The 13625-nt window shown below is 35.6% G+C and overlaps 1 protein-coding gene across 1 annotated transcript; it reads left to right on the top strand.

The window, feature by feature from the left end:
* The first annotated feature begins 525 nt into the window (after positions 1-525).
* Positions 526-11410, top strand: LOC125075303. Its single transcript, XM_047687030.1, has 7 exons — positions 526-585; positions 4936-5010; positions 6556-6671; positions 8329-8434; positions 9209-9302; positions 9841-9943; positions 11305-11410. The coding sequence occupies exons 2-7, from the start codon at positions 4971-4973 to the stop codon at positions 11389-11391; spliced, it is 546 nt and encodes a 181-aa protein (XP_047542986.1). The 5' UTR covers positions 526-585; positions 4936-4970; the 3' UTR covers positions 11392-11410.
* The last annotated feature ends 2215 nt before the right edge of the window (positions 11411-13625 follow it).

Genomic DNA, 13625 nt, shown 5'->3' with positions numbered 1-13625 from the left:
TTATCACAGACCTGCACGAAATCTATATATATAAAAGCGAAATACCACTCAATGATAAATCACGATATCTCAGAAACTATAACACATACAAACTTAAAATTTGGCTGGTAGATTTCTTAGCAAATATCCGTTAGGATTTACGAAATTCCACCCCTAAGGGGGTAAAACGGGGTTTGAAAGTTAGTGTTTTACAAATTTCGCGCGGACACAGCCGCAGTTTCGGCCAGTCAATAATACAGATACGGAACCCAATCTAATGATAAATTACGAACGAACGGTTAGGAAGTTGGCGTGTCGCTTTATTGACTGTATCCAACGATTGACGAACCGTTATTTATACTAAGTGTTGATGTGATAATGAGCGAGCCAAGCGAACGGGCCCATTAAAAATCTATTAGTGTATTCATTTCAGTTATGATTATTATTATCAACTAGCTATCAGACCATATTCTTTGTTCTATGCCCTTTGAAGGGGGGAGGGGGGATGTGTGATTGGTACACAGGAACACCTGCTAAAAAGCCAGTGGTCTGTCTCTTCGGGGACGTCACTGGATCGTCATAGTTATCAGACCCGGCTTCACGCGGGTAAAATAAGGATTTATATACAACTTTTTGTTAAATGTTTTGTAGGTAGGCGGACGAACCTATGGGCCACCTGATGGTAAGCGGTCAACATAGCCAATAGAAAATGACGCTGTAAAAATATTAATCATTCCTTACTGTTGATATTTTAGGTGGAAATAAATAAACGATTACTTAGAAAAATGCAACGAACGTATATTGTTAATACAAAAGGGTTACAAGCTTACATGACAATCATTGATTAAGAGGAAGAAATAAATTAAGAGTTGTCAACTAAACAAGCCGATAACAAATAAGGTTGCGTTCTTATATGCCAACACTTACATCGCCAATGCGCCACCAACCTTGGGAACCAAGATGTTACGTCCCTTGTGCCTGTAGTTACACTGGCTCTCTCACCCTTCAAACCGGAACTCAACAATACTGAGTACTGCTGTTCTGTGGTAGTAGAATATCTGATAAGGGGGTGGTACCTACCCAGACGGGTTAGCACAAAGCCCTACCACCAAGTATAATAATACTACTTGAAAAAATTATTTTAACATTCAACCTGAACATTCTGGATATAATCGGTTCGAACCGGATTTTTCCTTACCAATACTAATATTAAAAGTAACTCTGTCTGTTACCTCTTCATCCTTAAACCGCTGAATGAATTTTGATTGAAATTTGGTATGGAGTTAGTTTGATTTACAGTTTGTGTGCCATAGATAAAGTTTATTATTAATTATAAACTTAACGCGGTTAAAGCAGCAGGTTCAACTAGTTTAAAATAAATCATACACGAGTAGACGTATGAGTAACGGAACCCTGAACTTAATCTATATAAAGACGCGTACACATCACGTTGACTGATTAGATTGATTTAAAAATAATCAATTTATTGGCACCCTGACAATGCATCTTGGCCTTAATTTGTCAAAGGAATGCCAATACTTGGCACGGATTCGCATTGCTCCATCGTGATACTATTGAAATGAGTTTATTTATCGCTTTAAATATTTATCAACAAGTTTTATACTGCGGTTTGACTCGGTGTTTTTTTTTTGTAAATGAAATAAATAAGTGCGTAACTTTAAGTCGTTGTAACTTACACAAAAGGCTGAACAGATTCTGATGAAATTTATTATTAACGCGATTAATTTTTAACCGTTTTGAATATGTCATAATCAAAATGTTTATTTATTCAAGTAGGCTCATAAGAGTACCTTTGAATCGTCGTGTTACATTGAATTAAAAGTAAACCTACCACTGGTACGGATAGTAGATTCTAATAAATAATAATAAATAAATATCGGACAACATCACATACATTACTCTGATCCCAATGTAAGTAGCTAAAGCACTTGTGTTATGGAATTCAGAAGTAATGGTACCACAAACACCCAGACCCAAGACAACATAGAAAACTAATGAACTTTTCTACATCGACTCGGCCGGGAATCGAGCCCGAGGACCTCGGAGTGGCGTACCCATGAAAACCGGTGTGCACACTACTCGACCACGGACGTCGTCAGCTACCGAGAATAACCGGCAAGAATCTAAGTAGTTACTCTTTTCCACAATTTGAATTACAGAGTTTATCATTAGAGTTTAATTAAATATTTATTTTTTCCCGCCTTGAAATCAACAAATATTAAGTCACCGTATTATCATTTTTTTTTTTTTTAGTTTTGGCTTTTATTTATGCCAAGAGTGCACAGATTATTTCGCCAATGTCACGTGCGATGGAGAAGACACGATGGAGATTGATCGGTGCGGTCGAGATTACAGGCTTAATTTAATTTGAAGGCATAATAGAAGTGGACTCTCTGTTAGCCCATAACCTAACGTATTATCATGAATATGACGGCGCTTCTGTCAGATGTCATGTTGACAGCTTGTCAAATGACATCAAGGGCAGCCATCTTGAACGACACTCAAAACGAGGCGGCGCCCGTGCACCACGCTTGTAACGAATCGGTATTTAATTGTTTAAATAAATTTTTGTGTCGAAGTATTTCTTAGTTACGTAATCATTGTACTAGATCATAAATAACATAAACAGCCTGTAAATTGGTCAGAAAAGATCTTAAGTTCCTGCAATGTTACTGAAACATTAGCATCCTGTAAATGTCCCACAGCTGGGCTAAGGCCTCCTCTCTCTTTAAGGAGAAGGTTGGAGCATATTTCACCTCGCTGCTCCACTGCGGCTTGGTGGAATACACATGTGGCAGAATTTCGTTCGTTCACAAATTAAGCACAAGAAAATTCAATGGTGCCTGCGCCTGGGTTTGAACCCGAAATCATCGGTTAAGATGCACGCGTTCTAACCACTGGGCCATCTCGGCTAACATTCATTTTATCTTTGATCTATTAAGTATAACAGCCATATTATAATAGATAAAAGGTGATGTTTGTACTTCAATCTAAAAGTTGTGGTACTCGGTGGTAGGGCTTTGTACAAGCCTGTCAAGGTGCTCACTCATCAGATATTCTACCGCCAACAGCAGTACTCCTCAGCCTAGTATTGTTGTGTTCCGGTTTGAAGGGTGAGTGAGCCTTTGTAACTACAGACACTAAGGTTGGTGACGCATTGGCGATGTAAGGAATGGTTAATATTTCTTATTGGGCCATTGTCTATGGGCCATAGTGACCACTTACCATAAGGTGGCTCATTAAATCGTCCGCCTACCTATCTATTCATATACATATAATAATATTTGAGTGTCTGTTTGTAATATTAAAGTAACCGTTTTTTACTAAATGTATATGTAGACACGGTACATATACCAAAATAACATTTTTTTCAATTTTTGACTGTGTATATATTCCTGCTAATCTCTGGAACGGCTGGACCGATTTCGACGCTACTTTCACCGACAGAAAGCTGATGCAATAAGGAGTAACTAAGGGTAGAACAATAACTTGAAACGCAGACGAATTCTCAGTTAGTATTATATAAAAAACATACATATTTACCCATCCTACGCTACGAGTTAAATTCGATACATTTTCCTTTGGAAATGTTTACACGAATAGTTGGAATGATTCAGAAACCAAACGAATTTTCTTACCTATTACTTAGAGCTTTAAATAAACATCAGATTGTACAGTATCAATTATTATTTTATTTATTGGAACGAAGTTATTCTACGCGGCTTACAGCAGAGCAAACTGGCAGGAATCTTCACGGCGACCTTTACCTCTCTTTCTCTAGGAGTTAGCGACCCGCCCCGAATTAGCGCGGTTGCAATGCCGATACTAAATGTACTACAGAACGTCTTTACCAACGTTCACAGCTTTTTCAATCAATTCAGAGACATATCGATCTATATTAAATGCACAATGTATTTAAGGTACTTAATTGGATAAGGATTAAGGCTATATTACTTAAAGTCGCTTTGTAAATAAGCCATTATTTCACGTAAAAAGTAAATGATAAAAATGGTTATTTTTTTTTGTTTTGTCTTAGTGATCTTGTTGACCTTTTTAATATGTATGACGAAGTGACTTGTCCCGGCTTATTTTTAAAAAAAAACATGACGTCAGCAATGCTGACGTGACGAATGTCAGGGTTTGGATTTCTATCCATCCTCGAAGGTATGAAATTAAACTCAGGAAATATTCTTCTCTGGTTTATTCCAAGCTGAGGAGGTCCGATCGCTCCGACGGCTCGAACAAGCCTCCTGATAACGGCGGGCGTTCGGCCTTTTATAACAAAAATGGGTCGGGGCACTATTCACTCAACATAACACTTATTTATGGACTTATCTAATAATCATACAGTTTTCAATTATTAAAAATAATTAAAACAATAATTTCCGGGCGCGTGTTTTTCTTAAATACGTGATTTTCCGCCGACATGTATAATGTTTTAGGGTTCAGCCAGCGTTTGCAATGTAAGCGCAAAAAATGGTTTTTTTTACGACATCACTTCAAAAACCTCTAAAATTATCAGAGTTTCTCTACTATATTGTGCATGTATTATACATATAAACCTTCCTCTTGAATCAATCTATTTATTAAAAATAACCGCATTAAAATCCGTTGTGTAATTTTAAAGATCTAAGCATACACAGGGACAGACAGCGGTAAGCGACTTTGTTTTATACTGTGTAATATATTTAAACTTACTTTTATCATTCGTATTTAATTTTAAATAACAATATTTCTGAGTCTCGATTGTAAGTAAGAAATTAATCATTTTAATTGACACTAGCAACACTGAAAAAAATTATCACACAAAAAAAAAATCTCGATCGAAATTAAATCGAGTTGGTTTCAGCAAACAGTTGAAAAGTCGTTGAAAATTTAAACGATCTAAAATGCGTGTCTTATTTCTGTTTATGTTATGTTTTGTAACTGTTTTAGGAGCAAACAAACATACGAAGTCCTTAACGGAATCCATGGGACAAGAGGTTATCGAAATCAACGGTCCATTAAAAGGTAATCTTCTTAATTCATAAAGAGTCGTAAACGACAATATTTAAATGTAGAGTAAAGCTGTCTGTCCCTGTGTATGCTTACATCTTTAAAATCACACAACGGATTTTGATGCGGTTTTTTTTAATAGATAGATTGATTCAAGAGGAAGGCTTATATGTATAATACATGCACAATATAGTTGAGAAACACTGATAATTTAAGAGGTTTCTAAAGTGATTTCGTAAATAAACACATTTTTTGCGCTTACATTGCAAACGCTGGCTGAACCCTACGAGATAGATTTAAATAATGTACAGTATTGTACACCTTAAAGATTTCTTCAAAAAAGTCCGCGATGATATATGTCTATCTCTTAGGAATAACCCACAATAACCACTTTTTATCCTTTAGTTTTTGCGAGAAATAATGGCTTATTTTCGAAGCGATTTGAAGCAATACAGCATTAATCCTTATCCAATTAAGTACCTTAAATACATTGTGCATTTAATATAGATCAATATGGCCCTTTACAGTATGTAATTTAAATGAATATTTTCGAAGATTTAAAACGCAGGGACATACCGGCTTGAATTGTCTATGTCTATATTTAGTATCAGCATTGCACCCGTGCGAAGCCGGTAGTTAGTACTGTTGTGTTCCGGATTAAGGGGCGAGTGAGCCAGTGTAACTACAGCCACAAGGACATAACATCTTAGTTCCCAAGGTTGGTGGCGCATTGGTGATGTAAGGAATGGTTTATATTCCTTACAGCGCCATTGTCTACAGGTGGTGGTGGTCTTAATAATAAATTCCACCCATTTGAAGCCGCCAGGGTCGATAGCAATATAAACTTCAGCTTTTATTGAGATTCGTTAAGAGGTAAATTTAAAGAAATTAAAATAATGACTGTCGCTTCTCAATTTGTTTTTGATAATGTTATGTATGTACGCAAAAACATAAATGATTTTCCCAGAAATTGTGACGTACTTTCTATTAACACTAGGAACAAGAATAAACTTGTTACTCCAAGTACCCGATTACACAGGGTTAGTAACTCTTTTTTGGGGCAATGTATACGTTTTTACAACAGGATCCCAGAAAACGTTCAAAATTATTCAATTATAAAATTCAAAAGAGTCGTTAAAGAGCGTTTGTGTGCTAAAGGCTATTACAACACTAATGACTTTTTAGTTGACTGCACACCTTGGGAATGAAATGATCGCCTCCAGGCTGTTTCAAATAACTAAAATATAATTATTATTGTACATGGAAAACGGAAAAAAAAATATCCCGCTGAGTTTCTTTCGCCGGTTCTTCTCAGGTCCGAGTAGTTAAATTCCGAACCGGTGTTAGATTTTTGACAATCAATAACAAAGTGTAAACACTTCTATATTGAATAAAAATTTTTGACTTTGACTTTGAATCTCTTCACACAATAGACACCCAAAATATTATAGCCCAAGATCTGCCACTAGACCAACAAAGCAGATGTACATAATATACCCAACATGACCAAGAATTTTATCAACCAGTCATATTTATATTTATATTTTCATCATAAAACAGAACTGCCACCAGATCTGGAAGAAGAACCGTCAGCGGAGAACGACGACGATAAAGCCACTTCGACCACCATTCAAGTGGCGACCGCGAAAGAAGTCTCCAAGCAGGTATTAGACAATGTAAGTAATGTTATTTTTCTATAAACATAATAGTTGACCTTAGCCCAGCATTGACTTTACTCTTTTGTATGACTGATATATTTTTTTATATATCTTCTATACATATAACAAAATTGGAGTGTCTGTTTGTAATATTAAAATAACCGCTTTATACTAAATGTATATGTACACACGGTACATATACCAAAATAACTTTTTTTTAATTGTTGTTGGTTGTCTGTTTGTTCCGGCTAATCACTGCAACGGCTGGACCGATTTTGATGGGACTTTCACTGGCAGATAGCTGATGTTATAAGGAGTAACTTAGGTTAAGTTACTTTTGTTTTTGAATTATATATAAAAATATAATAAATTTGTTCTTTTAAGTTTTTATTTAAGTGTTAAATTCAAACGCGTGCGAAGTCGCAGGACAACGAAGTTCTTCTACGCAGCTTCCAGTAGAGCTGTCAGAAATACTCACATAAGGAATTATTTATAAGGAATCGTTATGGCATAAGAAACATTGCCTCTCTTTCTCGTTCACTCTGTCTCTTTCTGTTTTATACGGTTTAATTAAAAAGCTTATTTTTTCCTTATTGTTTTAAATGGCGCGGGATTTTTAGTAACAATTTAATTTTTTGTCATTATTATATTATTCAATAATTGTTAATTTATTTCGATGTGTCTGTTATTCTGTACATCACTAGCAGTTGACCGCGGCTCTGCTCGCTTTGAAGTTTAATATATTTTCAGCTCAACTTCAAATATTACGTTCATTTTGGTCACCTCTTAGGCTAGAATATCCAGAAACGCTTAAATACGTGTATACTTCTACCATAACAAAAAAAAAAAAAAACTTAACTTTCAAACTTTATTTCGCTCCCTTAGGGGTACAATTTCTGAAATCCCTTCCTTAGTGGGTGGGTGCCTACTTAATAAAACGATCGTTTTTTTTATATTATTTAATAAAATTTACCAATGATTCTTGTTTGTAGACTTTCGCGTTATTATTTTTTTTTAATAAAAGTTGCGAGGTCACCTTTGAACCAAAACATCAGGGACTAGGAAAACATGAACGTTTGGTCATGGTTTGCTTTAACAAATTATATGCTAAAAAAATATTTAATAATTTTTATAAGTCCTCAATAAAATAAAATAAAATTATTCTTGAAGACGTAATTTTTTTTATATGACGATGATCCAAAGTTGCGAGGTCACATTTAAACCAAAACATCAGGTACTAGGAAAACATGAACGTTTGATGTGGTTTGCTTTAAGAATTCATGGTAAAAGAAAATATATATTCCTCAATAAAATAGGTTTATTAATGACAAACAAAACCTTTGCAGACGTTGTCAGCTATTATTAAAATTGACAGAAGTTTCTTGCCACCATTCCACGCGGTCAAGATTTTTTTATATGATGGAACTTAAGTTGCGAGGTCATGTCTGAACCAAAACATCAGGTACTAGGAAAACATAACCCAACGAGAGATCGACCAACGTCCGTTTACCGTGCAATGTTTGATTACGTACACGCTAATGTTAAAACGTTTTAATTTACTTACGTAATTGCATTTACTACATAGCGTATGGGGTAAACAGCTTCGTTGAAAGCGGATCCCATAACAATTCTAGTTCTAATTTGATGTAATAAAATGACGTATTTTAATGAACAGGTCAAACCAGACATTTTGAAGGATACAGAGAAAATCGATCGACAAAAAGATGACGAGGAAGCCAGGATTGAGAAGGAGCTCGCTGATATTTATAAGGATTCCTTGGGTCTGATATTTTGTCATACTAACACGTTACGTCATCCTTACCAGTGTTTTATTACGATAGAAGAGCAAAGACTTTGGTACAACCCGCTAGCGATAGATGGCGCTGATTCAAATTGACACTTTTCTGAATCGCGCCTAGATATTCATTACTGGTTATAATATATAGATAGAATTCCCCACCGGAACGTTCTGAGCCGAAGTGCGATCTCACAGGAGACACCCTCAGGACGAACGTCACTATAGAGCTCGGAAGAGTACCATTCAAGGCAATAGAATTAGTAATAAATTAGAACAGAGCGTAGTCTGAGCCGAGGTGCGATCTCATATGAGACACCCTCGTCCCGACTCGGAGCCCGAGAGGGCTCAAACTTCAAGGCTGAGTCACGTATATTGATACGCCCCCACGACCAGTAACGCTGTAAAGTCCAGTAGGACCAACAGCAAAACGACTCACAGACACAAAAATATACTCTATTCAAGTAGGCTTTTACGAGCTCTTTTGAAACGTCATTTAACAAACTATATTAAGTGAAGCTACGAGTACCGCCGGTTCTCAATGTAAATTCTACCGAGAAGAACCGGCGAGAAACTCAGTAGTCACTCTTTTTCAAAATTTAATATACAAAGTTATGTTAGTTAAATACAATTATATATGTATATAATATATCCTTTGAGGTTTGTGTGTAAATAAATATAATACACTTATTCTACTGAATCAACGTCTCGGTCATAGTACGCCAAGACGGGTAGGGTTTTATGACATTTGTTGTACCAGATTATAAAGGCGACAGCGCTGAAGTCATCAAAGAAACAACAGACACAAAATCAACAGAAACGTCTGAGAAGCCAGTTGCTCGAGTTCGGAACAAGTATGTTCATTGTTACAAATCCACTTTAAACAGTAGTCCTTTAAACCAGAGGTAGATTGTTGTGTTCCGATTTAAAAGGGGAACCGTGATGATAGAACGCGTGCATCTTAACCGATGATTGCGGGTTCAAGCCCAGGCAAGCACCACTGAAATTTTATGTGTTTATTTTGTGTTTATAATTCATCTTTAGCTCGGTGAAATTAGACACATGCAGGTTTCCTTACGATGTTTTCCTTCACCGCCAAGCACGAGACGAATTATAATCACAAATTAAACACATGAAAATTCAGTGCCTGCCTGGATTTGAGCCAGAAATCACCGGTTAAGGTGCACGCGTTCTAACCACTGGGCCATCTTGGCTCTTTTTGTTGTTAATGAAGCTTCAATGGCGCAATGGTTTACAGACCACCTAGCAATGTAAAAAGTCCCAGGATCGATCCTCACCCCTTGGGTCTTCATCCCCACTCCTAACACATGTGATAAACTTAAAATTTGCATGCACTTAACAAATAGAACTCACGTGTATCTTTGATTGCAGCTTCAAGTTTCAACCTGATTCGAACAATCCGCGTGAAGTTGCCATATTCAGAACTTCAATTGATGACATTAACTGCAAGAAGAGCAAGCTTAGCGAAAGCGTGGTATGGTTAGAGTTTTAATGAGTATTCTTCTTGGTTTCCAGAAATTGTGAAATCATCATCATCCTCCTGCCCTTATATCAATTTTACTTGGGGTCGGCGTAGCATGTCTTCTTCTACCATACTACTCTGTCCGACGTCATCTCACAAGTAACATTCTTTCCAGCCATATCGTCTTTCAGACAATTCGTCCATCGTTTCTTTGGTCAGAAATTGTGACATACATCCTATTAATACTAGAAGAGAGCATAAACTTGTTACTCCAAGTACCCTCTGTTTTTGGGGCAATAGTTAGTATACTTTTTTACAACAGGATCCCAGATAAAAATATTCAATTGTAAAATTTAAAATAATCGTTAAAGAGCGTTTGTGCGCTAATGGATATTAAAACACTAATGACTTCATTCATTCATTCATTCGATTCGATTTCACACCACGGGAATGCGGTGATCGCCTTCAGGCTGTTTCAAATAAATAAGTTAAAGAAAGGAGATTTATAATATTTGTAAATACGAGGGATTTGCCGTTTTTGCCGTGCCGTTTGCCGACCTAAGGCGATTATTAAAAAAAAAACCTATTAAAATTTCATCTCTATGAATTTAGAATTCGAAAAGAAAATAATGTTTTCAGATCGGTCGAATTTATTGTATATTTTCCTTTCAACTTCTCGGAAGGTCCATATTTTATGAATATGTGGTGCTTATTTTATTTTTAAAGTTATTGCTTTTAACGATATCGTCCAGATTTTGGTCAGTTTGGTAACAGCCAATATCAAGGCGATCTGCCAACTAGGCAGGACATTTTAAAGAGCACAAGTGTTTGCGCAAACTCACACACAACACTAGACCAACGAGGCCGTCAAAGTACATATAATCCATTGTTTACTTTACTTTATACTTCATTTTAAAAAGTAAAGTAAAGGGAAAATAGACAATTAAAACATGGAACAGTCTCAATAGAAGAATCAAACAAGATTATACTTCCCTAATAACAATAATAAACTTACTTTATTTGGTGGGCTTTGGGCAAGACCGTCTGAGTAAGTACCACCAGCACCAATATTTAGAATTTATTTGTTCTGGTTTGGAAGATAAAGTAAGCCAGTGATATTACAGGCACAAGGGACCTCACACCTCTGTACCCAAGGTTGGTAGTGCATTTGGGGTGTAAGCACAACAACCAACCAGGTGCAAGAAAACTTCCGATTAATCCAAAAAAAAAATTGTGAAATTTTCGGCCGTTTCCTGTCTAAGAGTAGAATATATCGTAGTTTTTGGGTGGTACCACCATGTTAATCTTTAGTTCCTGTCATTGGAACAGTAAATAGCCTAAAGTTTAGATAATTTAAATGTTTATTATTACAGACTACGTTGCCAACTTCGGGATGCAGAAACGCCATTTCCAAAACCGGATTTTATGCAATTATGACCTTTATATGTGTGTATTTGTGAAAACAATTTCGAATATTAATAATAAATTAATAAAAGTTTAAAGTGTTTTTTATTACAATAATTATAAATAAAAGTATTATGTTTAACGTAAAATAAATATTATACACGACGGAAGATGAGCTTCACTTTCATCGGCATGGTCCGTAGTTACTAAGTTTCAAGCAGTGGGTGTCGATGGGTAATGTCGGCGCAACGGAACACATTAAATGAATCTCGTGTCGCCACCTGGTGGTAAGTGGTCACTGTCGCCCATAGACAATGGCCCAATAAGAAATATTAACCATTCCTTACATCGCCAATGCGTGACCAACCTTAGTCTGTAGTTACAAAGACTCACCGTTTAAGACCTTCGGTCAATAAATAATATTTAATAATAGATCTGACGCTTCAAGACTAATATATAAATTTTTAATAAAGGTTTTTTCGTAAATTTTATCTATCGATTTTGGCTAACGTGTTATGATTCATGAGAGATAACAAATGATAAGGCTGTTATCAGATAATATATACAGGGTGCGTTATTAATGTATAATAAAAAATATATTTTCATTTTTATATAAATAATAGTATAAAACAAAGTCGCTTTCTCTGTCCCTATGTCCCTTTGTATGCTTAAATCTTTAAAACTACGCAACGGATTTTGAAGCAGTTTTTTTTAATAGATGGAGTGATTCGAGAGGAAGGTTTTTGTATATAATACATAGACAATATATTTATTTTATTTATTTTACTCTTTATTGCACACCAAATATACATAAAGATAAAAAAATATATATTCTTTAAAACGAAGTTGGCCAAGCAAAAGGCGGTCTTATGGCTTATAAGCCATTTCTTCCAGACAACCTTTGGGTTAGAGGAATAATGTGTATGGAAGACGGCAATATGGTGGTGCAGTAAAAACTTACATTATGAAATAAATAAATCAGATATACATACATATATCTATATAGTATATGTAATAAAAAATAAATATAGTTAAGTAACACTGATAATTTTAAAAGTTTCTAATGTGATGTCGTAAATTTATACATTTTTTGCGCTTACATTGTAAACGCTGGCTGAACCCTACGAGATAGATCAAAATAATGTACTTCAGTATTGTACACCTTAAAACGGTCTTCAAAAAAGTCCGCGATGGTATATGTCTATCTCTTAGGGATTACCCACATTGCACCCGTGCGAAGCCGGGGCGGGTCGCTAGTAATATTATAAAAACGCAAGTAACTCTGAATGTTTGCCTGCCTGACTGTCTGTTACTCCTTTGTGGCACCACTGAACCGAATTTGATGAAATTTATAAGATTTTAAATTAAAATGGTTATTTTATTACTATAAGTATTTGAAACGTAAGTACTATAGTAATTTCAATAGGGAGGACGGGTTTCAACTGTCGAAAGTATGGAATTCAGTGATAAAGTTAAGCAAACTCTCGATCAATAATATAAAAAATTCGCGAGTTTCGTGTAAAACACGGGATTGAGTGTCGAGTGCACATAAAACAAATAGCAGGGGTGGAAGTGCCAATGGTAATGGTGACCAGTGTTTACGCAGCGAACGTACGAAAGGAGGTAGTCCCATATGGACACTTCTAATGCCGTCAACATCTACCCGCAAACTTCAGTCTCGTGAACAAGACATTCGTAGATAATGTCGAATTATCGAGCTCCACCAAACGAAAAAAAAAATCATGATAAATATCCCGTTTCAAATATTGATGAAATTTGTTATGTAGTAAGCTTAGACACCAATGAAAGATATAAGACGACAAAACTTTATCCAAAAAGAAATATTTAATTATAATTAAAAAAATATATTTATACAATTTTATGTCATGACACAATAATTAACATAAGAATTGATAACATTAAGTGTTTAAATATATACAAATATGAATTAAAAATAGTTACCATAAATGCGTGGTGGTGGTGGCAAGAATGCTAGCAGCATTTCCCTGTTGAATCGCAATTCCGATCCTCTGGACAAAAAACCAACCAGCCCTCCTGTCACCAGTGGAGGCAATAAGGCGAGGTGTTATACTTTTGATGAAGCTTTTTCCACCATTACTCCAAGGGCCAAGTGTTTCGACAGCAAATGGGACAAAAAAGTAATTTGACATAAGATCTAGATCTAATATCTAGATCTTTTTTTTGCTTCAGCTTTTTTAATAGTTCCATTGCTTACTTTGTTAAATAAATCAAACACCCTGTATTCAAGGCACACAAATCTTTATCTATG

The sequence above is a fragment of the Vanessa atalanta genome, chromosome 30, assembly GCF_905147765.1.
Source record: "Vanessa atalanta chromosome 30, ilVanAtal1.2, whole genome shotgun sequence".
Classification (NCBI taxonomy): domain Eukaryota; kingdom Metazoa; phylum Arthropoda; class Insecta; order Lepidoptera; family Nymphalidae; genus Vanessa; species Vanessa atalanta.
The sequence above is the reverse complement of the archived record's forward strand: the minus strand, read 5'-3'. Positions and strand labels throughout refer to the sequence as shown.

What these genes read in the sequence shown, in the direction of transcription:
- LOC125075303 (XM_047687030.1), top strand. Translation starts at nt 4,971, where the DNA reads ATGGGACAAGAGGTTATCGAAATCAACGGTCCATTAAAAG. An exon ending in TATTTATAAGGATTCCTTGG is followed by an intron (nt 8,435 to 9,208) that starts GTCTGATATTTT and finishes TTGTTGTACCAG; the next exon opens with ATTATAAAGGCGACAGCGCT. An exon ending in GTTGCTCGAGTTCGGAACAA is followed by an intron (nt 9,303 to 9,840) that starts GTATGTTCATTG and finishes CTTTGATTGCAG; the next exon opens with CTTCAAGTTTCAACCTGATT.